At 43.5% G+C, this 25,677-nt stretch overlaps 1 protein-coding gene across 1 annotated transcript in view; it reads left to right on the forward strand.

Annotated features, from left to right (window-relative positions):
• The window catches only part of RXFP1 (relaxin family peptide receptor 1), a 267,825-nt gene that overhangs the window by 189,172 nt on the left and 52,976 nt on the right, over positions 1–25,677 (forward strand). Inside the window, 6 exon segments of the mRNA XM_029603880.1 lie at positions 2,542–2,613; positions 6,652–6,726; positions 12,471–12,542; positions 15,031–15,102; positions 16,724–16,795; positions 23,402–23,473. Of these exon segments, the coding sequence (XP_029459740.1) occupies positions 2,542–2,613; positions 6,652–6,726; positions 12,471–12,542; positions 15,031–15,102; positions 16,724–16,795; positions 23,402–23,473 (435 nt within the window).

Below are 25,677 nucleotides of genomic sequence, written 5' to 3' on the forward strand. Positions count from 1 at the left end.
CCTGGATTGGCCACTGTTGGAAACAGGATGCTGGGCTTGATGGACCCTTGGTCTGACCCAGTATGGCATTTTCTTATGTTCTTATGTTCTTAAGTAAGACCTTTGACACAGTTACACATCAGAGACTTATAAGCAAACAGAGTATTCTTAGTATGGACACTAGTGATTGGGTTAGAAACGGGTTGAATGGGAGGGTGGTGGTCAATGAAGCTAACTCCAAGGACAAGGGTGTTACTAGTAGTGTGCCACAGGGATTGATCCTTGGACTGGTTCTTTTAAATATTTTTATAAGTGATTGTTACAGGTTTTTCTTTTTGTGGATGATACCAAAATCTGCAACAGGGTAAACAGCCAAGAAAGTGTGGGAAATATGAAGAGGGATCTAGCAAAGCTTAAGGAATGGTCTAGAGTCTGGCATCTAAGATTTAATGCTAAAAAATGTAGTCATGCACTTGAGCTGCAAAAACCCAGGAAAGGAGAATAGTCTAGGGGGTGAAATTCCTCTATGCACGAAGGGCGTCTGCTGATCTCAAGGTAGCCAAACAGGTGGATAAGATGATAGCAAAAACCAGAAAGATGCTTGGATGCATAAGGAGAAGAAGGTCAGCCGAAAAAAGGAGGTGATATTGCCCTTGTATAAGTCCCTGGTGAGATCTCATTTAGAATACTGTGTACACTCCTAGAGAACACACCTTCAAAAGGATATAAACAGGATAGAGCAGTACAGAGCGTGGCTACTAAAATGGTCAGCGATCTTCACTGTAAAGCAAATGGTGACGGGCTTAAAGATCTAAACATGTATCTCTTACGCCTGGGGGAAATCTGCGCACAAAAATTTAAAATTCTGCAAAATTCTACAAACTTTATATTGGTCAAAACAACACAATTTACATGACAGTCTTTAAGTAATTACATTTTAAATTAATACAGAAAAATGTTATTACTTAAAGATGCAGAATTTTAAATATTTTGAGCAGAATTTCCCTAGAAATTCACTGTAAGAATGTCCCTTCCACTCGCTCTCCCTACTCCCCTGGCCACTTTGCCCTCTCAGGCCCCAACTCCTCCACCTGCCAGTATCTCTCCCCTCCACCTCTAGGCTCAACCCCTTCCACTCTACTGCCACTCCCAGAGTTTGACCCTGTTCTCAGTACTGCCCCTCACACGGGCTCCCTCTGTCCCTCCCTCTCTCACACACATGCTCCCTTTCTCTAATACACATACACACACCCTGATACGGGCTCCCTCACTCTCTCGCGCACACACACAACCCCTCCTACAGGGCCCTCTCTCTTGCATACACACCCACACAAGCTCCCTTTCTCTTTCACACATACATCCTCACACAGGCTACCTATGTCTCTCTCTCTCATGTACTCCTTCACACAGGCTCTGTCTCACATGTACACAATCCCTTCGCACAGACTAGCACCCTCACATAAACACAATCCCTTTTTCATACACACGAGCTCCCAATCTCTCACACACATAACACTCCTTCACAATCTCCTCATATAGGCTCCCTCTCTCTGAAACCCACACTCAAGCATCCCCCCAGCCCCCTCTCTTACCTCCCATGCTCTTCCTCAAACCCTCTTGCTCTCTCTCACCCACCCCTCCCCACACCCCTCCCTCATATAGGCTCCCTCTTACCTCCCATGCGCTCTCTCACCTTCCCCTCCCCTCATATAGGCTCCCTCTCTGAAACCCACACTCAAGCATCTCCCCACCCCCTCTTACCAGCCATGCTTTCTCTCACCCTCCCCTCCCCCACACCCTTTCCCCTCTCTCACACACACATTCTTTCTCACTGGCATCCCCCCATCCCCCCCTTACCTCCCATGCTCTCTCACCCTCCCCTCTCTCTGACACACATTCTCTCTCACCGGCATGCCACGAAAAGAGCGTGTGCCGTGGGACACGCTCCGTTCGCAGCGAAGATGAAGGCCCGGGCGCACCGTTCGCGGCACACGGGGGCCTTCCATTTTCACCGCGAGCGGAGCACACTCCGTTTGCGGCACTTGGGGGCCTTCCCTTTTCACTGCAAACAGCGCGCCAGGCCTTCATCTTCACCGCGAATGGAGTGCGCCCCACGACACATGCGGGACGCGCTCTGTTTGCAGCATACCTGGGTCTCCTCTGCTATTTTCTGCGCAGAATTTGACAATACTGCACGGGGGGGGGATTCTACGCAAATTCTGCGCTCCGCAGTAGTGAGGAATTCCCCCAGGACTAATCTCTAGAGGAAAGGTGAGATAGGGGAGCTATGATAGAGACATTTACATTTCTTAGAGTGAAACTAAATAGCTATATTTAGCCTCTTGGCAGTCAGACATTTCCAAAAGCCCTGATATACATGGCCTAACTCCTTGGTTAGCCAACTAGATTACTTGCAAAATTGCTGTCTTTTATGTGCAGATTTTAGGATTAAATTGTTTATAGAGAAGTAGCAGCATTCAGCTTCTTCTTGAACCCCACAGCTACAAAACTGTCTACACACTAAATTCCTTTTCTTTTTATTGTTTGCTTTTGTGCTTTCAGAGTCGTGGAGAACAACAAGATACATAAGATCTCCCCACAAACATTTTATGGCCTTCGCTCTCTTATTCTCCTGTAAGTTTTGAAAGAAAATGACAAACAAAAATGTCTAAGGAGTCTTTATAGCTGATGGACTCAGAATGCCAACTAAACTGAAACCCTCCCTGAAGGTACATGAAGAGAAAACATATCTCCATGGATGCTACATTCCCCCAAAAGAAGAAATTAACTTTTACATCAAAATGTATTTTCTCTGAGCTTTCAAAGCTGTCTGCCAGGTAGAGATTGCCCTAAAATATTGCTGCCAAAACTAGGTTTTTCTCTTTTGTGAATTTAATTACATAAAATGGTTTCTGTAAATGTTTTTACTATGTAATTTAGTAGGAAACATATTTAATGAATAGAGTGAAAACGAGCAAATACTGCTAGGTTGTTTTTGTCACCTAAAAAAAATGGTGAAAGAAGAAAAAACTACAGATTTCTCCAGTTTCCAGATTTTCTTGAGAAAAATAACTTTGCTATAGTCTGCAGTGTATATTTTTTGCAAATATGTGAATTTTACTGAATATTGTTAAAAATATTTGGGGAGGAGGAGGAAATAAAACATTAAAGGTGAATTTTCAAAGTTTTACTTGCATAAAAATTAGTATATATGCATGTAAGTAGGCCTCTGCTCGCATGCTCTGTATTTTATAAAAGTTGAAAATACACATGTTATTTCACTTTCACACACACACACACACATATATGCATGTAAAAATGTAGGGATCTAGGGGCATTCCAGAGCAGGGCCAACACTTACCGCATGGCCGTAGTTTTCATAAGTATTTACACATTTACAACTGGGTTTTATACAGGTAAATGCATTTTACATGCCTAAATAGGCTTTTGAAAATTGCTACAATAGTATGTTACATTTACACGCATAAATCCTTTGAAAATTACCTCTATAAATTGTTATTTTAAAAGACCCACGTGTACATTTTCCTATTTACAGTTCTGGTCGCCGCATCTCAAATAAGATATAGTTGCGATGGAGAAGGTACAGAGAAGGGCGACCAAATGATAAAGGGGATGGAACAGCTCCCCTATGAGGAATGGCTGAAGAGGTTAGGGCTGTTCAGTTTGGAGAAGAGACAGCTGAGGGGGGGGGGGGGGGAGATATGATAGAGGTCTTTAAAATAATGAGAGGTCTTGAACGAGTAGATGTGAATCGGTTATTTATACTTTCGGATAATATTAGGACTAGGGGGCACTCCATGAAGTTAGCAAGTAGCACATTTAAGACTAATCGGAGAAAATTCTTTTTCACTCAACGCACAATTAAGCTCTGGAATTTGTTGCCAGAGGATTTGGTTAGTGCAGTTAATGTAGCTGGATCTAAAAAAGGTTTAGATAAGTTCTTGGAGGAGAAGTCCATTAACTGCTATTAATCAAGTTGACTTGAGGAATGGCCTCTTCTATTACTGACATCAGTAGCATGGGATCTTCTTGGTGTTTGGGTACTTGCCAGGTTCTTGTGACCTGGTTTGGCCTCTGTTGGAAACAGGATGCTGAGCTTGATGGACCCTTGGTCTGACCCAGCATGGCAATTTCTTATGTTCTTTCTTGTGTATTTTTACACCTACTAATTATCTGGCATAAGTGCTATTAAACCTGTTTAGAGTGTAGTACTCAGTGGGAAGGAGGTCTGGGTGAACTGGAGGGAGTTCAGGCTGAACAACCAGGAAGTTCACGATGACCTGGAGAAGAACTGGGTTGAACTGGTGATCTAATTGTTAAAACTGGTAATTTCCCTGGATTTGTCAATAGGCACCCATTATGTCTGTGCCTAGGGTAGCAAACATTTGGGGGCAGCAGGCTGGCTAAGATTTGCTGCACTCCAGCTCTGCTGAAGCTCATTCAGCAGAGCACAACTCTCTGCTACCCTTTCACTTCTTACAAGAAGCTGTAGGGTGAAAGCACCAAAAGTTCCTAGGGTGGCAAAATTCTAAATCTATCCCTGTGCACGTGTTTTAAAATTGTCCAACTTAACGCACGTAAACCGGGACTTGTATGAGTACATCCTGCTTTACTTTCACACGTACAATATACATGCATATATTTTTTAAATAGGTAAGAAAAGTACACGTGTGTTTCAAGACATTCCATTTATTCACATGTAAGTCTACATAATTGCATGTTGTGGGGTAGAGGTACGCATATTTTATAAAACACATATATATCATACTCACAGGTTCTAAAATACTATGGTAAAACTACATGTGGCCAAATACATGCATATATACCACCATGTGCAGTTGTTTGGAAGTTACCTCCCTGGTTTTAGCATTTCCGTCCTTCTCGGTACCTGAATTCTTGGAACATAACCTGCTAACAAAAATTATCTTCATCTGGGATAATTACAAAGCAGCATGGCATTTTGACATTAAAAGCTAGATTTTAAAAGACCGGCGCGCGCCCATGGATGCACCGATTTTATAACATGCGCGCGCCGCCACAGGCATGTTATAAAATCTGATGCCTGCACGCACATGTGCGCCCGATTTTGTATCGGCGCACGCATAAGGTGAGGGGGAATTTTAAAAAAATATATGCGGTGACGCGATCAGCCCGTTCCCAGTTCCCTCCCAGTCTGCTCCAATTAAGGAACAGACTGGGAGGGAACTTCCCTATACTCCTTCCTACTGTGACTCCCTGACCCCTAAAACCCCTTTCCCTACCTTTTTTTTTTTTCGGAACTTCAGGAGATACATGCATCGCTGGGTCATTTCTAAAATGCGCTCGGCACGGCACAGGCACACTCGTATCTCCCAGTATTTGTGCACGCGGGCCTTTTAAAATTCACCCATACGGTCTTTTTCTTAGTCACAGAATGTGAGAGCTGCCTTTAGCGAATCAGGCACTAAGTGTTAATTACTTCTACCTCTGATATTGCAGAGGTTTTCCTTCCACTATCCAAAAGTCTCTGCCTAATTTTAGCAAAGATGGGCATTAGTATCTTTCAGGTACAAACTGTAGCAAACCAGAAGGACTAAAAATTGCATAGTCATGGGGACTGAACTGCCCTCATAGCCTTAGAGTGGTGGCCCTAGAGCAAGGCAGAGGCACATTGGCAGGGTGGATTTGGAGCACTGCTGCTCATGCTATCCTATCCTTTAACTGTGGATAAATGAAGTACTTTAATTTCCATTGAGTCAATTCTGCATCTTTCATGAGCACTAATAGCTAGGGGGCAGATTTTCAAAGGGTTACGCACGTAACTTACACGCATAACCCCGAGAAAGTGCCCCTCCTATTTTGCATAGGCTCGGTGATGCGCGCAAGCCCCGGGACGCGCATATGTCCTGGGGCTTTGAAAAAGGGGCGGGACAGGGGCAAGGGCAGGGCGCCGGTCCGGGGGCAGGACCGAGGACTCCAGCACGGCGGCCATGCCGGAGGATCGCACGCCAGCAGCCGGCCGGTGTGCACAAGTTACGCCTGCCAGAGGCAGGCATAACTAAGACAACAAAGGTAGGGGGGATTTAGGTAGGGCTAGGGGGCAGGTTAGATAGGGGAAAGGGAGGGGAAGGTGGGGGGGAAGGTGGGGGGAGCGGAAGCAGTGCTTTTCCATTTTCCCAGTGCTTGTTCCAAGGCACTGGGAAAATGCAGAATGCTTTTAAAGGAAAAATCCAGCTCTGATCCGCTCCTGGGAGGTACTTCTTTTTGCTCTCACATTGGACCTGATTTTAAAGACCATTTACCTGCTTAAAATTGGCTTTTACACGTGTAAATGCACTTTACACATGTAAGTGGGCTTTTGAAAATTGCTACAATATATGCCTTTGAATTGTCCATAGGATTTATCCCTGTAAGCAAACTTTATGTGTGCAAATGTTTTTTTAAAATTGCTATGATAGTATGTTACATTTACAAGTGCAACTCCTTTTAAAATTACCTCCTTAGCATAGGGTGCCCAGTCTACCTGCACTTCTGGATTTTGACAGAGGTGCTCCTGACTTACACTGCCTTAATGTCCCCCCAACTCTCACCCCCAGTGCTTTTCTAGAGGCTGCCTGTCCCTCTAGTCAGTGCATTTATCATATTCTACTTTTTTCTGTTTTATTTTTCCAGAGTTATGCTGAACAACTCCCTCGATCACCTGCCTGACAAATCGCTCTGTCAGTACATGTCCAAATTAAACTGGCTGTAAGTTTCTTTTCTTATTAGTAAACAAGTTTTTTAATGTGCATGTTCTGTACCTTAGTAACTCTTTGGAAAGATTTTTGAGCAAGAATATTGGAATGCATCTTTGCTTGAACAATAGTGACAGATGAATCATTGGTCACCTTCCAGGCTTCAGGTATCATGGCTCTTTTAAATGACAGGTCACAGATTACTAGTAACAGGTTAGCAATTTCATGTTTAAGTCTTTCAGAACTCTGGGGTGGATGCAGTCTGGTCCTAATGATTTGTTACTCTTTAGTTTCTGTCCAATAATCACTGGCTTCTCCCCAATTTGTAACGTTTGATTAGCTTCCTCTCAGCTTTGCCGTCAGCTCCTCTCAGATGCTATTTGGCCAAATCCAGATAGTTCCAGCCATTAAGCTTCAGGATGCTCTAAGTACTCGTCCATTGCTGCTTATGAGGACTACTGTATGTATTTGATACTTATTGATGAGGCTACAAACAGTGGCTAAATGCAAGCTAAAGTGACAAATCCCTCTGTGACTGAGGAAGGGACAGTAAGCTTAGCAGTGTATGGGACTTTTATTGGTGGATGTTTTAATTTGTGTTCTTTTATTTGAATAAAAGTGCCACCACATTTACTAAAATCTATCACCTGTTGCAAAGCCTCCAGTCTTGCCTTCCTCAAGGCAGACTCATTCACAAACACCTGCATGCATACATCCAGCAGCCTTCAGACACAGAGGGCCCAGTATTCAAAGATATTCAGTTGCCTGTATATAACTTATCCAAATAACTTGGAAGGGATATTTGGCAGCACTGTTATGCTGCTGAATATAACCAAATAAGTTCTAGTTAGCTGGATAAGTTATATCCAGATAGCTTTAGACCTGCTATTGAGCAGGTCTGACTTATTCAATTAACTTAACTGGATAGGCTGAATGTAGGCACTTAAACGATTAAGATAACCAGATAAGTTACCCTGCCTCAATCCACTCATTGCCCGCCCCCCCAAGATATCCAGCTAACTATTTAGCTGGATATTCAGCCGGCAGCTACTTAGCTGGATAAGTATGATTGATCCGGCTAAGTATGATTTGAGTATATATTCCCCAGATATATTTACTCTTGCCTGAAGCTGGTATATAGCTAAGTTGGAGCACTACTCCTGTGTCCCTGGCCTCTAGAATTTAAAAATTAGATTATTCCTGCATCTGTTTGTCCAACCTGTCTTCTCAACTCCCACACACCGCAAGCACATTCTCTGATTTATAGAATGTTATCCCAATTAAAAAGACAAGAATGAAATTTTCACAAGCTTCAATTATGAATTTAGATAAAATGAGGGAGTAACCGTGCCCTTCTAAACAGATCAATTGCAGTCCCCTTGCTGGTCATCGACAACTAACATAAAATACACCAAAATTTTCAGCATTATGTGGCTAACATAGCCAGATAACTTTAGGAATGCAGGAGAGCAGTTCTAATGTTAGCAGATATCCAGTTCACTTTTTGGTATCTGAATATTTTCACCAAATAAATTTGAGAGACTTTATATTAGATTAAGCATCCCTACTCCTTTTGCAAATGTAAATAACTAGCCATGCAATAATATTCAGACACAGACAGCAGTCCAGCAGTGAGATGGGGGTTATCCAGCGTTTTGTACCAAGTGCCACATGTATGAGTATCTACCAGTTAGTGAGAGGTTCTGTGTGTGCACCTGGTGCCACAAGCTCCTGGCTCTCAGAGAACAAGTCTGATCTCTGAAGGCCAGAGTGGCAGACCTGGAGGAGCTAAGGCAGACAGAGAGACAGACAGAATATTGAAGAGACCTTCAGGGACATAATACAGAGGTCCCACATCCAATCTGGCAACCCCTGTGCTGCCTTGGAGAACCAAGGAGAGCATCACCCTGCTATGGTAGGAAATGATCCTGTAACTAGGACCTGCTCTCCAAGTGATGTAGAATCTTCTCGAATACGACGAGTGAGGTAATCAAATTTGCAGATGATACAAAATTATTCAGAGTAGTTAAATCACAAGCGGATTGTGATAGCTTGCAGGAAGACCTTGTGAGGCTAGAAGATTAGGCATCCAAATTGTAGATGAAATTTAATGTTTGGGTACTTGCCAGGTACTTGTGACTTGGATTGGCCACTGTTGGAAACAGGATGCTGGGTTTGGTGGACCCTTGGTCAGACTCAGTATGGCAATTTCTTATGTTCTTATGATAGTGTACCTGTATTTTCAGAAGGTATTTGATAAAGTCCCTAATAAGAAACTCATTGGGAAATGTAAAACTCATTGGGAAATGTAAAAGTCTTGAGATAGGAGGCAATGTCCTATTGTGGAGTGGCAACTGACTAAAGGATAACAAACAGAGAGTATGATTGAATGCTCATGTCTCTCCATGGAGAGAAACAGTGGAATGCCCCAGGGATCTGTATTGGGATCAGTGCATTTTAATATATTTATAAATATTTTGAAAAAGGGAGTGAAGAGTGGGGTGATCAAATTTGCAGATAACACAAAATTATTTAAAATTGTTAGAGTATGAGCCAATTGTGAGGAATTGCAAGAGGATCCTGCAAGACTGGAAGACTGGGCATCTAAATTGCAAATGAAATTTAATGTGGACAAGTGCAAAGTGATGCATATAGAGAATAGTCCAAACTATAGGCACACTGGGGTAGATTTTCAGAAAGCGCGACTTGGCGTACTTTTGTTGGCGCATCAGGCGCCAACAAAAGTATGCTGGATTTTAGTAGATACGGCGTAGCCGCGCAAATCCTGGATCGGTGCGCGCAAGGCTACCGATTCTGTATAGCCGGCGCGCGCCGAGCCACGCAGCCTACCTCCATTCCCTCCGAGGCCGCTCCGAAATCGGAGCGGCCTCGGAGGGAATTCTCTAACGCCCTCCCCTCACCTTCCCCTCCCTTCCTCTACCTAACCCACCCGCCCAGCCCTGTCTAAACCCCCCCCCCCCTTACCTTTGTCGGGGGATTTACGCCTCCCGGAGGGAGACGTAAATCCCCACGCGTGCCAGCAGGCCGCTAGCATGCCGGGACGCGACCTGGGGGCGGGTCCGGAGGGCGCGGCCACGCCCCCGGACCGCCCCGGGCCGTAACCACGCCCCCGGGCCTGCCCCTGAAATGCTCCCGACACGCCCCGAAAACGCCGCACGGATCGGGCCCACCCCCGACACGCCCCCCCTCTGAAAACCCCGGGACTTACGCGAGTCCCGGGGCTCTGCGCGCGCCGGTAGGCCTATGTAAAATAGGCGCACCGGCGCGCAGGGCCCTGCTCGCCTAAATCCGCCCGGATTTAGGCGAGCAGGGCTCTTAAAATCCGCCCCACTATGCTGGATTCCATATTAGGGATCACCACCCAGAAAAAAGATTTTGGAATCACTAATAAAGTCTCTGCCCCATTCTGGGCCCTATATCATGTTGACTCTTCCCCATTAAGCCATTTTTATCTATATGCCCAGCTATTCTGCTTTTAAGAATGACTTTTACCATTTTGCCCGACACCAATATCAGGGTCATTGGTCTATAGTTTTCCAGATCACCCCTGGAGCATCACATTGGTCACCTTCCAGGCTTCAGCTATCATGGCCGTTTAAAATGACAGGTCACAGATTACTAGTAACAGGTTAGCAATTTCATGTTTAAGTCTTTCAGAACTCTGGGGTGGATGCAGTCTGGTCCTAATGATTTGTTACTCTTTAGTATGTCAATCTCATCCATTATCATAGAATGTTTCAGATGTGGGAATGTCCCAACATCCTTTATTTGCAAACCATGAAATGTCCAGTTTGTGAGTGATTTGGGGGGGGGGAGGGGCAAAGTTGCTAATTTGCCCATAGGAAGTGCTTAGAACTGCACAACCTCGGGGCTGATCTGAATGAAACTTAATATCTGGACAGAAAGCATGAGGAACCTCATGGAATTAAAGTTACAGTTGGGGAGTGATTTGCAGGATTACAGGAAGGGGGACATGGCTGGCACCTTTCAAAAGGAAATGCAGGGAAAGTTGAACCAAGGCTTTTTAGAACGAAACCCCTTCTACTTGTTTGTTCTTGCAAACAAATCCTTTTTCGAAAAGATCAATCAAATACTTTAACATTTTGTTCTAATCAATCACTAGTGCATCTTTTGGCAACATTTTGATTGATGGTTTAATTTTTTTAAAATTGCTTTCACTGTTTCGCCCTGGCATTTCTCATCATGCCATATAATCAATTTAATTAAATTTTTTTGAACAAACAGCTTTGTCTTGGTCCCATTTATTTAAAAACTTACTATCCTCTGCATAAAAAGAAGGAAATGTAAAAATCCTACGGTCCCTCAGAAACACATCAATGTCCATATATTGTTTTAATCCTCTCATGCGACACCAAACCTCTTTAATGAGAGATTCCAACTTTTCAAAAGTTCCTTCAGTTGCCATATTATCTATGGACTTCTCAATAGAAGCTTTAAATAAAGAAATACTGTACTTTACTTCCCAGGTGTACAGCCAAATTTGATTTTCATGTTTGAAGACTTAGGCTTCTTATTGTGCAGGTTCTGTGCTTTTCAGCTGTTATAGTAATTCTTAACTGAGGAGAAGTTTTTAAACAGTTAATTTTGCCTGTGAATGTTAACCCACCCAAGAGCTTTATGACCTTTGGGATGCACTCTGTGGATAAAGTCAGTGCAGAATAAAGAGCTCTTACCTCGGTTACTGATGTACTGTTTGTCTTTCTGTTGTAAAGCATGATAGGAGAGAACTCAAGGATCCTTTGGTGTGGTTTTTGCTCTGGGTTTTGCTAATACCGTAACATGCCATATTCGGCAATAACTTTATTTCAGCTATACTTTCTATCAACCCTTGCGAACACTACCAAGTATCACAAAATAACAATGTAGAGGTAGCATTCACAGCCCCTGGGGGGAAGTTGTCCTAGTCATCGTGCAATATCAATAATTCATGTAAAGCCAATGTTTTTCATTCTAATGTAAACTGTTAGATTAAGTTCCCAAGTGCCCGGATTGCCTTTAGCTTTGGGATTACCTCACAGGACTCCTGAACTGAGCTTTTAATTGGGGTCAAACCTGAACTAACTCAGCCTATCTCTGATGACCTGAAGTCATCTGGTAACCCTATCCGTGCTGGGTAATGTGGAGAGATTGCGCTTGGTCAAGATGCCAACAATGGCATCTCACAACTCTTTTTTGCTTCAGTAGCAAGCAGCCCAGTCCACCTGCAGGAGCAAGCAGCCCAGCCAACCCGGCAGATATAACAACAGAAATGAAACTAAACTATGAAGCACAGACAAAAACTTGAGCAAGAGAGTCACCAAGAAGAAACAAGTTGCTTCAATCTTTGTAGCACCCCCTATAGATATACAACAAGAATAAAGACATTTGTTGGTATGCATTAGCAGCCCAATTGTTATAAAGAAGGACCAATGTATGTTTAGCATATAATTAGTTTTTGTTGGACCCAGATCCCTGGCTTATTAGCTGTGCTGGAGGGCACAGTAGAAATGGGCTCAAAGTCAGATATCCTGGCAGGTGACGCAGTCCTGCCAAGCAGGTAGCCTGATGTCCATGGGAAGAACAGGTAACTTCTGGCAGAAGAGAATACTGAAGGGTTTCAACTCTTATCCTGCTATTCTTGGATCACCTGAGTAGGGAGAATGCAATGAGAGGAGGAAAAGATGAAACTGCACATTTGTTCATGTAAGATAATCATATTTTGACGTTTTCTTCTAGAGATTTTGAAGGCAACAGCATTCGCAGCTTAAAGAATACCACTTTTACCTCCTGCAGTACTTTAACTGTGTTGTGAGTATTTTCATGCCATGGCACATATCATTTATAGAACAGGAAATAATTGCTGTAAACAATTGTAATGCACATTCTTAAACGTCAAGTGCACGTCTTATCACTGCAGCTGGACCTGCAAGTCTTGTATTGGTCTTTACAGGCACAAAAGAAGAATGCTTAGTGAATAGCTTCAGTATAACTGGGGTTTCTGATCTTAGACGTTTATAAAGAAGCCGTTTGCCCATTTAAATGGCTATTTGAAAAGTGCCCTCCTTTACTCGTGAAAAAGCATGTACGTAGTTTCTGGTGGAGGTATTCCTGGTGGGGCAGGGAAACACTGCATGCAGTTTTGCATTTTCAAAACTACGCTGCTGGGAACAAAACTATCCGCAGAAAGAGCAGGTTCACATTTCTCTGGGTACTTTCTGCATGGACAATTTTCTAAGGGGAATCTAAGCACATCCTTTCCCTTTGAGAACTGGCACAAACTCCACAGAAAAAAGTACCTGCGGACTTTTGCGCTTGCCTGCACAGTTTTGAAAATTGCCCCAAAATGTAAATTAGGAGTTCATTAAGCAGGATAGAAATCATTGTTTATCAGTTTTTATGTTATGGGCACTTTCCTAGGGTACATTTTCTGTTAACCCAAAGTTGATTTTTCTTTTCTTTTTTTACATATTTTCTAAAAATGCATAGCATTCACAATCCCCCACCCCCCACCCCGAACCCCAGCTTCAGCATCAGCAGAGCACTTGGGTGCCTCCATCTAGCTTTCTAAGCACTCCCCCTCCACCTTCTACTCTAGCAATCTAATGCTCCCCTCTACCTTCCTTGTTGCCCGGTCGGTTCCGTATCTACTTCTCCTCTTCAGCTGCTCTTTGCAAATGCTCCTGCCACTCCTCTTCCAATTCGGTGCTGCTACAGCTGATAACCCTAAACTGCGTAGCTCACACTGAATTTGAGCCCCCTCCCTCCCACTCTGGTGTTGGTACTCCTGTGCTGTACTCACGAGTATAGAAATCGTGCAAACTGCAGCTCCCTGTGAGATGTCGCATTTTAGCTGCAGCCCCCAATCAGCAGAAGAGCTGCAGAAGCAGCTGTGATGAGGCCCAAGCAGCAAAGAGACCACAGTGAGGTGACGCACCATAACTGACAGCTGATGAGAGTGCGGAAGAAGAGGTCAGATTACAGTACTTATTACTGTGAAGGAAGGGGTTATTTATTGGTTTTAATCCATAATTAGAAACCCTAAATTTTACTCCAGTCATTCATTTGCGAATTGAAGCCAATAACTTCTCAGCCTCCGAGTGGCAGCAGAAAGGTGTACAACAAACAGAACTATAACAGCTTTAAACTAGTAAATCAGAACCAAGTGATCACTCTACTTATCTCTACCCTGATAAATAATTGGGGTTTGGGAGATATTTCTGCCTTTCATTTGCCCATCTTAATGTTTGCTAAAACATTTGGTTTTCTGCAAAGAACTCTGTCTCACTTTGAAAAAAACATTTTCATTCATTTGCCATGTGGTCCAGGTCCCACTTCTGGTCCATATGCCACTAATCTCTATATAATCTGTGCTTAACCTCTACCCATGGAAGGTAATAAGTTGTATTGGTTTCAGTAGTAGATGGTATACAATGGGATTTGTGCCTTTAAGCCTGGATGATGTCATAGGATGACATCATAGAAACACAGAATCATGATGGCAGAAGAAGATCATATGACCTATCAAGTCTGCCCATCTTTTCTGCCACATCTAGTTGTACAAAAGATGAAACTTGCAGAGGAGCGCATGCCTCTTGGTTGAGCTTAGCCATTTGTTCCACCTTTTGTTTGCTTGCTGTGTTTTCTTTTGTTCCCTGGTACAGAAGCCAGTGTAGGCATGGGGGGGACCACTCATTTTAAATGCAGGGAGTAAATCTAACTCTCGACTCCTAGGCTTAAAGCCTAGCTTCTTTTGTGAACACCACCAAAGTCTTGGTGCATGTAATTTTATGCATGTAGTGAAAAGGCATTCTGGGGGCAGAGTCTGGGCAAGGTTTGGATTTTTTGCACAGATTTTTCTTTTTACGCACATGCATTTTTTTGGACAAACTCCCTGCACAAGATTAGCAGGTGTAACGTGTAGGGAGAGTTTTGCTAGGACAATTTTCAAAGCAAGCTTGCACATGTAATTTTGCTTTCAAAGTCAGTGTAATTTTGGCATGTAGCAGCCTACACATGTATGCAGACTGTTCCAAAATGACCCCCATTATATTTGGTTCAGTCCAGCTTTCCTTCATATTCAGACATGCCTGCCTTCATTTACCAGAGAATTTGCTTCGTAGAAAACCTAATATTGTGGCCAAATGCAAGAGGCACACAAAGGGTGTATTTGCTTGCTGCAGTGATTCAAAATGATCAAATAGGCCATCATGCAGCATAGCAGAAATTAAATTATTCTAGCACTGTCTATTCAGTTATTTTCACTTATTATGTAAGAACTTATTTTTGAGCATTGCAGGGTGCTGAGGAAAAACCAGATCAACAGTATAAGTGAGAACACCTTTTCATCTCTGCGGAAGCTGGATGAGCTGTAAGTTTAATTTTTTAAGCTTGGATATCTTTGCTTTTAGTTGTTAGAACCATGTAGGATTATATGCGCTACCTTCTTGTACATAGGAACCAAAAGTACCGAAAGAAATAACTTTACAAAAATTTAAACAAACACATTTTAAACTTTACCTCTGTACTGATTCTAGGAACCGTAGAATAGGATTTTTAGTTCACTGTAGTTAGTTCTGGAATATTAAATGAGATGCAGTTGCTAATTAGGGCTCTGTTTACTAAGCATTGTTGCCGTAGACACAAAGTGGGAGAAAGCTGTTAGTACAGGGGCCCCTATATGTCTCATTCTACCAAAGTGTTCTTCAGCTCCCAGGATAAACACAACAATTGTCTGCAAAATGATAAGAGATTTCTCTGCTTGATTTAATTTCAAAATTGAGGATCTTGGCTGAAATTGCAGTTGTTTGCAATTCATTTTCTCTCATGGGGGCCACACAAAACAATACACTCAGTCGAGCGCACTGTTTAACCCATGGTTGGATGCGCGATTTGGATGCCATCCACAACCTCGTATACTATAAGGGGATTAGCGTGTCCAAAACGCGCGTCCAACCCCTGGCGAAACTAATAACGCTCATCACGTGCAAATGCATGTTGATGAGGCTATTAGTTATTCACCCCTGATCTAAAAAAACAAAATGTGCGCCCAACCTGCACATTTTTACTTTCAGAAATTAACGCCTGCCCAGAGCAGGCGTTAATTTCTGAGTAGCCTAAAAAGTTGCCCAAAAAAGCAGAAAATACTGCTTTTCTGTACATCCGCCGATTTGTGGCGATATTAAGTCAGAGGAACCAAAAAATTTAAAAGGTTTAAAAAAACATGGCGGTGGTCAGGTTAGGGAAACGGACACTCAAGTGACGAGCATCCATTTTCCTAGCCTGTGGCTGTCCACCAGTTAGGAAAACAGACGCTCGTAAAATTGAGCATCCGTTTTCCTAACCCACTGACAGCCAACCTCTCCTGGGGCGTGCCAAGGAGGCACCCTGAGCGTGCAATTGTCCCTAGCGCCTCCTTGGCAGCGTGACCCCTTATTTAAATATTGCATCACGCACTCATTTATTGCATTGACCCCCATTGGGGGGGAACACTTCTCACATTGCCATGTGAATTATACATCTAAATTAGTATTGCTGTCTTTGCAAAAATCAGCATGCAAAGACATCTTGGCACACCGGTTTTTGCTCAATTCTGAATTAATGATCTGCTTTGCATGACATTACATCACTGTAGCTCATTAAGTCAGAATTTTAGTAAACTTGTGTATAGTGGATTATGTGTGAAAATTCACAGTTTTGTGAATTTTATTTTTCAAAAGTGACATAAACAGGCAAAAAAAACCCCACCCACTCACACACACAAAACACTGAAATTTCAACTTTTTTTTAGAATTTCAGGTTGTTTTGCGTTAGCACGTTTTCCAGAAAAGTTTCACAGTTTACTGTGTATGCCTGATAGGCTGCCTCCATGGAAGTCCTCTACCACTGGGTCATCTGGCTGATCCTAATGTATATATTTATCATGGTACAGTAACAAAAATCTAGTAAAACTAACAATTATTACCATTTGACATTTTGGGTTCTTTCCACAGAGACTTGGCTAACAACAGGATTGAAGTATTTCCTCCATCCTTACTGAGAGACCTGAAAGAACTCTCACAGCTGTAAGATTTTAAAGCTGAATTTCTATTCACTCCTAGGCCGTTGCATCAAGAACCTTATGAGCCTGGGTTGGAGGTCTAGCCATCAGCACAGAACTGTTACAGAAAATACAATTGCGTTCCATCATTCACAACTTAATTGCTTCAAGTCTCATGCCTGTTTCATAAATTTCTTCATAATTGCTTTTATAAAAATGTTAACACAACACACTGGCATTCAGCCTCACCCCAGGGCTAGTGCCAGTTTTTTTGCTGCCCCGTGTGAACAATTATTGTGCTGCTTACTCCTTGTACTGTTTTGTTTTGTTTTTTTTACCTCTTAATTTTGGTTTTCCAATCAGAGCCAGTATAAGGATATTAAGTGCCCTAGGCAAAAGTTACAGCCTTGTGTTCCCACCCCCTGGCCCCTCCCAAAGGACTTCTAAAGTACAGTCTTCCGAGGTAAAAATATCACTATCATACACTGCTGTGTTGCCAACCAGAAACACCTGCAAATAAGACTCTTGGAACCCATATGGTATTAGGTGTATTGTAACCCATTTTTGGTGTGGTTGTGGCCCAGCAATGTTTTCCTAATATGAGATGTATTGGTGTTTTAGTACATCTTTTCAAGATGTATTTTCCAAAGAAGCTGCTGATATACTGCCTCCACACAGATCATACGACTGCGCCATCAATTTGAAGCCTAACACAGAACCACCCAAGGGAAGGGTTTACCCTCTCTCCATAGTAGAAAATAAAGTGATGTCAGAGTACATCCAGGAGAATCTTCAAAAAGGTTTCATATAAGACTCTCTAAGTCTCCTGCTGGCGCAGGCTTCTTCTTCATGGGGAAGAAGGACGGAACATTACATCCATGCATTGACTACAGTGGTCTAAACGAGATCACTGTAAAGGATCGCTATCCCTTACCACTCATCTTGGAGCTATTCAATAGATTACAGGGAGCCAAGATATTATCCAAGCTTGATCTCAAAGGAGCCTATAATCTAGTTCGCATCCACTCTGGCGATGAATGGAAGATGGCTTTTAATACCAGGGATGGGCACTTTGAATAACTGGTGATGCCCTTCGGCCTGTGCAACGCCCCGGCTGTCTTCCAAAACATGATGGACAACATTCTGCATGATCTACTCTACCAATGTGTCGTTGTGTACTTAGACGACATCTTGATTTTTTCCCAGGACCTGAACACCCATCTGGAAGATGTCAAAAGAGTGCTGCAGAGACTTCGCGAGAATCGCTTATACACCAAGCTGTCTAAATGCGAATTCCACAAGGAATCTGTGCCCTTCTTAGGTTACATTGTTTCAAACAAAGGTTTCCAGATGGACCCTCAGAAGCTTGATTGTATTCAAAAATGGACACAACCAACTGGTCTGAAAGCTCTTAGACGATTTCTGGAATTCACCAACTAATACAGAGCCTTCATCAAGAATTACTCTTCACTGACAGTTCCATTAACTGTGATGACAAAGAAAGGTGCCAACGTCACCAATTGGTCTACGGAGGCTGTGACAGCATTTCAGAAACTAAAAGACGCCTTCTCAAGTAAGCCATGCCTCCGCCATCTGGACCCTGCACGTCCCTTCATTGTAGAAGTCGATGCCTTGGACATAGGCATAGGAGCTGTGCTAAGCCAGACCAGTGACTCTAAGATCTTGCATCCATGTTCTTTCTTCTCCCGACACTTCTCGCCAGCGGAGAAGAACTACGGCATTGGGGATAAAGAACTACTGGCGATAAAGATGTCATTTGAGGAATGGCACCCCTGGCTTGAAGGTGCACAACATCAGATCACTGTTTACACTGATCACAAGAATCTGGAGTACCTCCGTCATGCCCAGCACCTTAACCGCAGACAGGCGAGATGGTCCCTGTTCTTTAACAGATTTGAATTTGTGCTAAAATACCGCCCTGGAGATAATAACGTCAGAGCAGATGCCCTATCTCGCTCTTTTCTCTCTGAAGACGTTCCTGATGAACCCCAGCATATCATCGACCCAAAGAGAGTTATTCTATCCGCAACACATCCGGTACTTCTGGGCAAGACCATTGTACCCTGCATTCTAAGAAAGAAACTGTTAGCATGGGCTCACGATTTGAAACTGGCTGGACATCCTGGTCAATGAAGAACTCTGGCAAAGCTACAGAAGTACTACTGGTGGCCCACCATGAAGGAAGTCACTTTTGCGTACGTAGCTTCTTGTTCCAATTGTGCCAGACAGAAACCTCTGCCTGGACGTCCTTGGGGCCTGATTCATCCTTTTCCAGTACCAGATGAGCCCTGGACTCACATTGTTACAGACTTTGTGGTGACTTACCACTTTCTGGAGGTAACAATACCATCTGGGTTACAGTGGATCGTTTCTCGAAGATGGCTCACTTCGTGGCTCTTCTTGGCTTGCCTTCAGCCATGGAGCTTGCGAGACTATTCATCAGCCACATCTTTTGCCTGCACGGCATGCCAAAACACATTGTCTCTGACAGAGGAGCCCAATTTAAAGCCAAGTTCTGAAAGGCTTTGTGCAAGAAGTTCGACATCACACTTGACTTCACCTCTGCATACCATCCTCAATCAAATGGCCAAACTGAGAGAATGAATAGAACACTCAAGCAGTTCCTTCGAGACTATGTTGGTTCACGTCAGAATGACTGGTCTGAACTGTTGCCCTGAGCTGAATTCGCCATCAACTCCCATCCAGCATCATCAACTGGATCTACACCTTTTGAAGTGGTCTACGGACGACAACCCTTACCACCTTTACCACTTCCACTTTCAGTGTCGTCCCCGGCAGCTCATTCTACTGCCAAAGATATTCAACAACTCTAGAGAGAGACTAACGAGATGCTCCAAAAAGCTGGACAAAGAGCTAAGAAGGGCTATGACGCTCACCATAGCAAAGCTCCTGAATTCCAGCCTGGTGAAAAGGTCTGGCTGTCTACAAAATATCTAAGACTCAAGCTACCATCAGCTCGGTTTGCTTCACGCTTTGTCGGACCCTTTCCTAGCCTCCGATGATTGGGTATGCTCACTTACAATCTGAAACTTCCTCCAGCAATGAAGATTCATAATGCGTTCCATGTCTCGCTACTGAAACCTCTTGTCCTTAGCGAGTTTTCCACCAAGACACCTGAACCTACTCCTATTGATGCAGAAGAAGACATCAAGTACAAGGTTGATACCATCCTTGATGTAAGAAAGAGAGGCAGAGTTTGGGAATACCTCCTGTCATGGGAGGGTTATGGACCTGAAGAAAACTCTTGGGAGCCTTTGGCAAATATCATGGATAAAGAGATGCATCATCAATACCACCAATCACATCATCAGAAACCAAGACCAGGTAGGGGATCTGGAGGGGCCCTTTTGAAGGGGGGTACTGTTGCGTCCGTCGGTCTCAGACAGCTTCGACCTCTGTGCCTCACCTTTCTTTCTGCTCTCCCTGCTAGTCTTGGGAAGATGGCTACTGCCGCGTCTGCTTGTTGCTCTCTCCGGTGTCCCCAGAATGGCTATGGCAAGGCTATTTGCCATGTTTCTCCTGAGGGCCTCTTAGGGTACGTGCGCACACGCCACCCACGTCTTTATCCACATCATGGCGGGAACCTCGGGGGCGTCCCCTCGAGTGTCGTCACGCCATCCGGGTGTTTAGCCTGCCCTTTGTTTGCTAACAATTCGAGTTAGCAAGAATTGGATACGTCTCCGGTCTGAGCTACTCTACCACTTCCATAATGCCGCTGGAAGCTCTCTCTGCCCTTCGGGGTATTTCATCTAACCTGGGTACCCGTTCCTTGGGGGCCCTTTGCTTTCTTTCAGGTGCCTATCTGGGATACCAGGTACTCGCTCCTCGAGGGCCTGCTCTCCTTGCCTGGGTGCATGTAATCCAACTACTTCTGCCTGCTGGGATCTACATCTATACAGCTACCAACTTACAGGCCAATACAGTAAGGACGCGGTAGAAAAAGTGCAGCAGTGCCGGGCGCCCGCTCGTTTGCCGTGCGCACAGTCCGGATCACATACCGCTCGATACAGTATTTAAATGGCATGCAAATGCAAGCCGCGTCCAAAGCGCGTCCAAGAAGCGTCCATGAAGCGCAATCCATTTTACTGTATAGGCGCTATACAGCGTCTATACAGTATCCTGGGTGCGCTGGAACCTGTCATTTCAAACATCATTTGAAATAACGTTTAAAATGACAGGTACCAGGAAGTGGATTGCTCTCCTATAGACCCCACTGCCTTGATCGCCCGGCGCCAGCAAGCCCCAGCAGCCGGCGATCGGAGGCAGGGAGCGCAACAAAGCACCCTCCTTTGGAGGGGCAAGAGAGACGAAATTTCACAGACCCAAACCAAACCAACCCAATAGTCAGGCAAGCCCCAGCAGAGAGAGATGAAATTTCACAGTCCCAAACCAAACCAACCCAATCCAAGCCCCAGCAGAGAGAGACGAAATTTCACAGTCCCAAACCAAACCAAACCAACCCAATCCAAGCCCCAGCAGAGAGAGACGAAATTTCATAGTCCCGGGCAAACTTTCCCCCAGCCTCTGCTCACCTGCCCTGGCCGCGGCCACGCAAGCCCCCAGCAACAGCAGTAGAAGGGCGTCAAGAGAGAGCGGCTTCAGCAGCCCAGGGCGGATCGGGCACTCCCCATGCGAGGCGGCTTCCAGCAGCCCCACCGGTGAAGGTGAATATGTGCATGTCTGTACGTCCGATATGGGCGCTCAAGGCAGCGTAGGTGCATGCGCACACGCCGTGACCTGAGCGCCCGGCTGGACATCGGAGGTCACGGCATGCGCGTATTCATCTTCGCCGGCGGGGCTGCTGGAAGCCACCTCACATGGGGAGCGCCCGATCCACTGAAGCCACTCTCTCTCGCCACCCTTCTACTGCTGCTGCTGGGGGCTTGCGTGGCCGCGGTCAGGGCAGGTGAGCGGGGGCTGGGGGAAAGTTTGCCCGGGTCTGTGAAATGTTTTCTCTCTCTGCTGGGGGCTTGGATTGGGTTGGTTTGGTTTGGGACTGTGAATTTTCGTGTGAAATTTCGTAATTTACCGCCTACCCTGACCCTGGCATTAGTGTGAACGCCAGGGTCAGGGTAGGCGGTAAATTAGCAGGTAAAAGACGCGGCAAGATAGCAGGTTAAAAAGGAGATAGTCGCGGCGCACGTTACTGTATGGGAGGGAATAGCTAATCGGATCATTTACATACATATACATGCCGCGGGCGGAAAGGGATACGCGTCGAGTAAAAGAAGCAATAAGGATCGGTAAAAACAGATAGTGAATCGCGGGTTAGACTTACGTGGCCAAATTGTGAGTACACAGCAGGTTAGAAACGGGGTAATTGTGGCCGCGCTTTACTGTATCGGCCTGTTAGTGAGTAATCTAACCTTTACCAGTCTGTCTCATCTACAGCTCTGACTGGGAACCTGCAACCGGAACTCCCTATACCACCGTGTGCTGTTAACATCTATCATTGTGAGACGGGTCCCCTCTGCCAAGGGTCCCTGGACTACTACTACTGGATCACCTCATTACTGCCACTTCTGGTAGTATCATCCAGCTTATAATAAAAGATAAATCTCTGTATTTGCGTGTCTCAAGTCTAGCCTAGTACTGTGGTTCCTCATGGGGCTCCTCCCAGTGGGAGTAGCCATCACCACATGCACAAAAATTGATAGTCCGATTTTCTATATTCAGGCATGGCTAAAGTGCACTGGCACTTTAAAAATGCAAACAAACTGGACCAGCACATATCCCCATTCACCAGCGAATAATTTAATAATATCATAACAAATACCCTCAATGACCTGCCTAGAGACTACTTCAGTTGTCATTACCTTGAAACTTAGTGTACGATGGGAAGCAAACAACAAAGTTCCAAAAATATAATCATCAACTCAAAAGAACTTGTGTAAAATATTGATCCTTCTCTACAGTGGATATTGACTTCTTTCAGGAACTGAAATGGCTGCTTACCATTTTTAAATTATGAGGAGTTTATAAAGAATATAATTATAAAGAAACCCCTGATGCAGGCAATGGGTTATTGCAAAAACATTGCAATGTTGGGTACTTGCATTAACCAGGAGAACACACATTTAGATGCTTAAAAGTTAGCAAGCATACACATAAACGTCTGAATGCTGTGAAATAAAAAAGTTTACAATGGAGCACATAAGAAAGAAGATAAGTAAAAAGTTTTTTTATTTGCATATTAAAATACAATAAAAAAGGAACTATTCATCTGCTGGTTTAAAGGATACAAGTTACAAAATCTTAATGAAAATGTGGATGAGGAGGGACTGGTAAATGATTAAAGTTTACCATACAGCCAGAATGATGGCTATTACTGTACATGTATGATACCAGGTCCTCAAAGACGTTTTCGTCAATATCCACTGTAGATTACAATAGGAGAATGATCAATATTTTACACAAGTTCTTTTGCGTTGATGATTACCTTAAAGCTGTCAATGCTTAAAGTACAAGTGGGTTTTCTTTCTTATCACCGGCATGTCTTATTATTATGTATTTCTAGCCAGCCATGAATGCAATGCTATCAAGAGTGGAAAAGAAGAAACACTTAACCTTTATTGTGTTGCCCTTGCAGGAACCTGTCATATAACCTGGTCCACAAAATGCAAGAGGACCATTTTGATTACCTAATTAACCTCAAATCACTGTAAGCATCTCTTATAATTCTATGGTTTTAGTCTTGTATATTTTGCTAATTTGCTCAGAAACATTTATTACCGTATTTTACTGATAAATTGTAGAGCTCACTAGATCTGAGTTGACTTAAAGGGATACTGTCCAGTCTGTTTTAGCAGAAAAATAAAATAAAAGTGATTCTGGGGACTAGAACTTGATGGGATCACAGTTTTTGCTCTCATTATCTGTGCCATCCTTTTGCTAATTAAATTATTAAAATAGTCTATTTTCATTATTGCATATTGCACCAAAACATCCCTTTTGTTTAAATCTATTTGATGTTCTTTGCAGGTGCTCTAATTGTTTGAGATTTTTAGAGTTATACAGTTTAAAGTTAAGAACAAAGTTTGCATGGCTTTCTGTGGTATACAGGCCTGCCTAATACCAAAGCTTAGTTTAGTTTAGTTACTTGTTAACCACCTTTCAAGCATAAATCAAAGTGGTTTACAATAAAACAGAGGACAGTTTTACATTAGTCATATAAATATATGAAATTCCAACTGAAAAATAATCCATTTATAACATCAAAGCTCTTGTGCCATAATTGCAAAATGCCTGTGTGTGGGGGGGGGGGGGGGGCGGGGGAGAGGAAAGGTTGTTAGTGTATTTTATTTGACTGGCATGAAATCCAAACTCTTGGTTAATTTTAAAAGTGTTGCTGGGGCACAAATTCCCACATTCGCGCATATGTGGGCCGAGTGCGAGCAACGTGGATTTTAAAAAGCTGCAAAATACCCATATATGTACCCGGGCACGCGTGAGAAATAAGGGGGCGGGTAAAGAGGCTGGGGATGGGAGGGGCAGAGGCATTCTGGGGCGGGGCCAAGACAAGTCTATAATTCTGAATTTTAAAACCGAAATCTGCAGCAGGCATATGCTAGATATCCGCATAACTTTATTGCTGTTCCTGATGAGGAGCAAGCAGCTCATTTAAAACAAACTGAAGAAATTCTTTTTCACTCAGCGCATAGTTAAGCTCTGGAATTCATTGCCAGTGGATGTGGTTACAGCAGTTAGTGTAACTGGGTTTAAAAAAAGTTTAGATAAGTTCCTAGAGGAAAAATCCATAAATTGCTATTATGGTATTTCATAAGCAATAGTAGCTTGTGATCTAATGTTTGGGTACTTGCCAGGTACTTGTGACTTGAATTGGCCACTGTTGGAAACAGGATACTGGGCTTGATGGACTCTTGGTCTGACCCAATATGGCATATCTTATATTCTTATCTCAAGTTTTAGGACTTATATGACTGGGTGAGGGGTCCAAGTCAATGGGGCAGTGTGCAGGAAGAAGAATCAGAGGGGTCTGAAAGACCTCAATATTAACTGGACAAACTGGTGGACTAATTGATAAACTGGGAATGTGCCTCGAGTGAGCATGTTTTAAAATTCGTTTACATACGCGTATAAAAGCCAACAAGATCCTATGGAAGACTCATGCACGCTTGAGTTCCTCTTAAAATTAGCAGTATATTTCAACTATCTGCTCTGCAACCGCACTCCATTATTCAGCAGATGCAGATACAAAAGTTATCATGGAAAGGGAAGGACATTTCTGATTTCATTGTACGGAAACAGTTAATGATACAAACTGCAAAGTATGAAATCAGGAAAATGTCTGAGATTCTGAATCCATGACAGGTGGTGAAATAAAAAAATTATCTTAAGCTGTGGAAAAAAAAAAAACGTACAAGACTCTTGATACTTAGGTGCTTCTGTCTTAATTCCTATCAAAGAATAAGAAATGATGGTTGGGTGTATGGTGATGTGAATGTGGGATGTATGCTGGTATGGTAGTGAGGGTGCATGGAGGAGGGGAAAAAATTATTGGAAAAATTATGTAGGACATATGTGACTATTGAAAAATGTCATATCAAGATGGTGGGTTGTTTCCACTAACATTGTTTTCTCGGGTTCTGTATTGTCACGTGTGATTCCAATAAAGAAAGTTAACAAAAAAAAAATAGGAACATACTTATGCACGATTAAATATTTTCACGTATCCTCGCTCACATGCCAATATGGCGCGTATGGGCGCACACACATTTGTTTTAAAATCAACTTCTCTATGTTTTGCTTGAAATTTATATTAACTAAAGTTAACTTGACTGTGCTAGCCAGATACCATCTAAAATAGCCAAACTCTCAGTCAGAGTTTGCTGACCTAACAACATC

The sequence above is a fragment of the Rhinatrema bivittatum genome, chromosome 1 (genome assembly GCF_901001135.1).
Source record: "Rhinatrema bivittatum chromosome 1, aRhiBiv1.1, whole genome shotgun sequence".
NCBI classification, from domain to species: Eukaryota; Metazoa; Chordata; class Amphibia; order Gymnophiona; family Rhinatrematidae; genus Rhinatrema; species Rhinatrema bivittatum.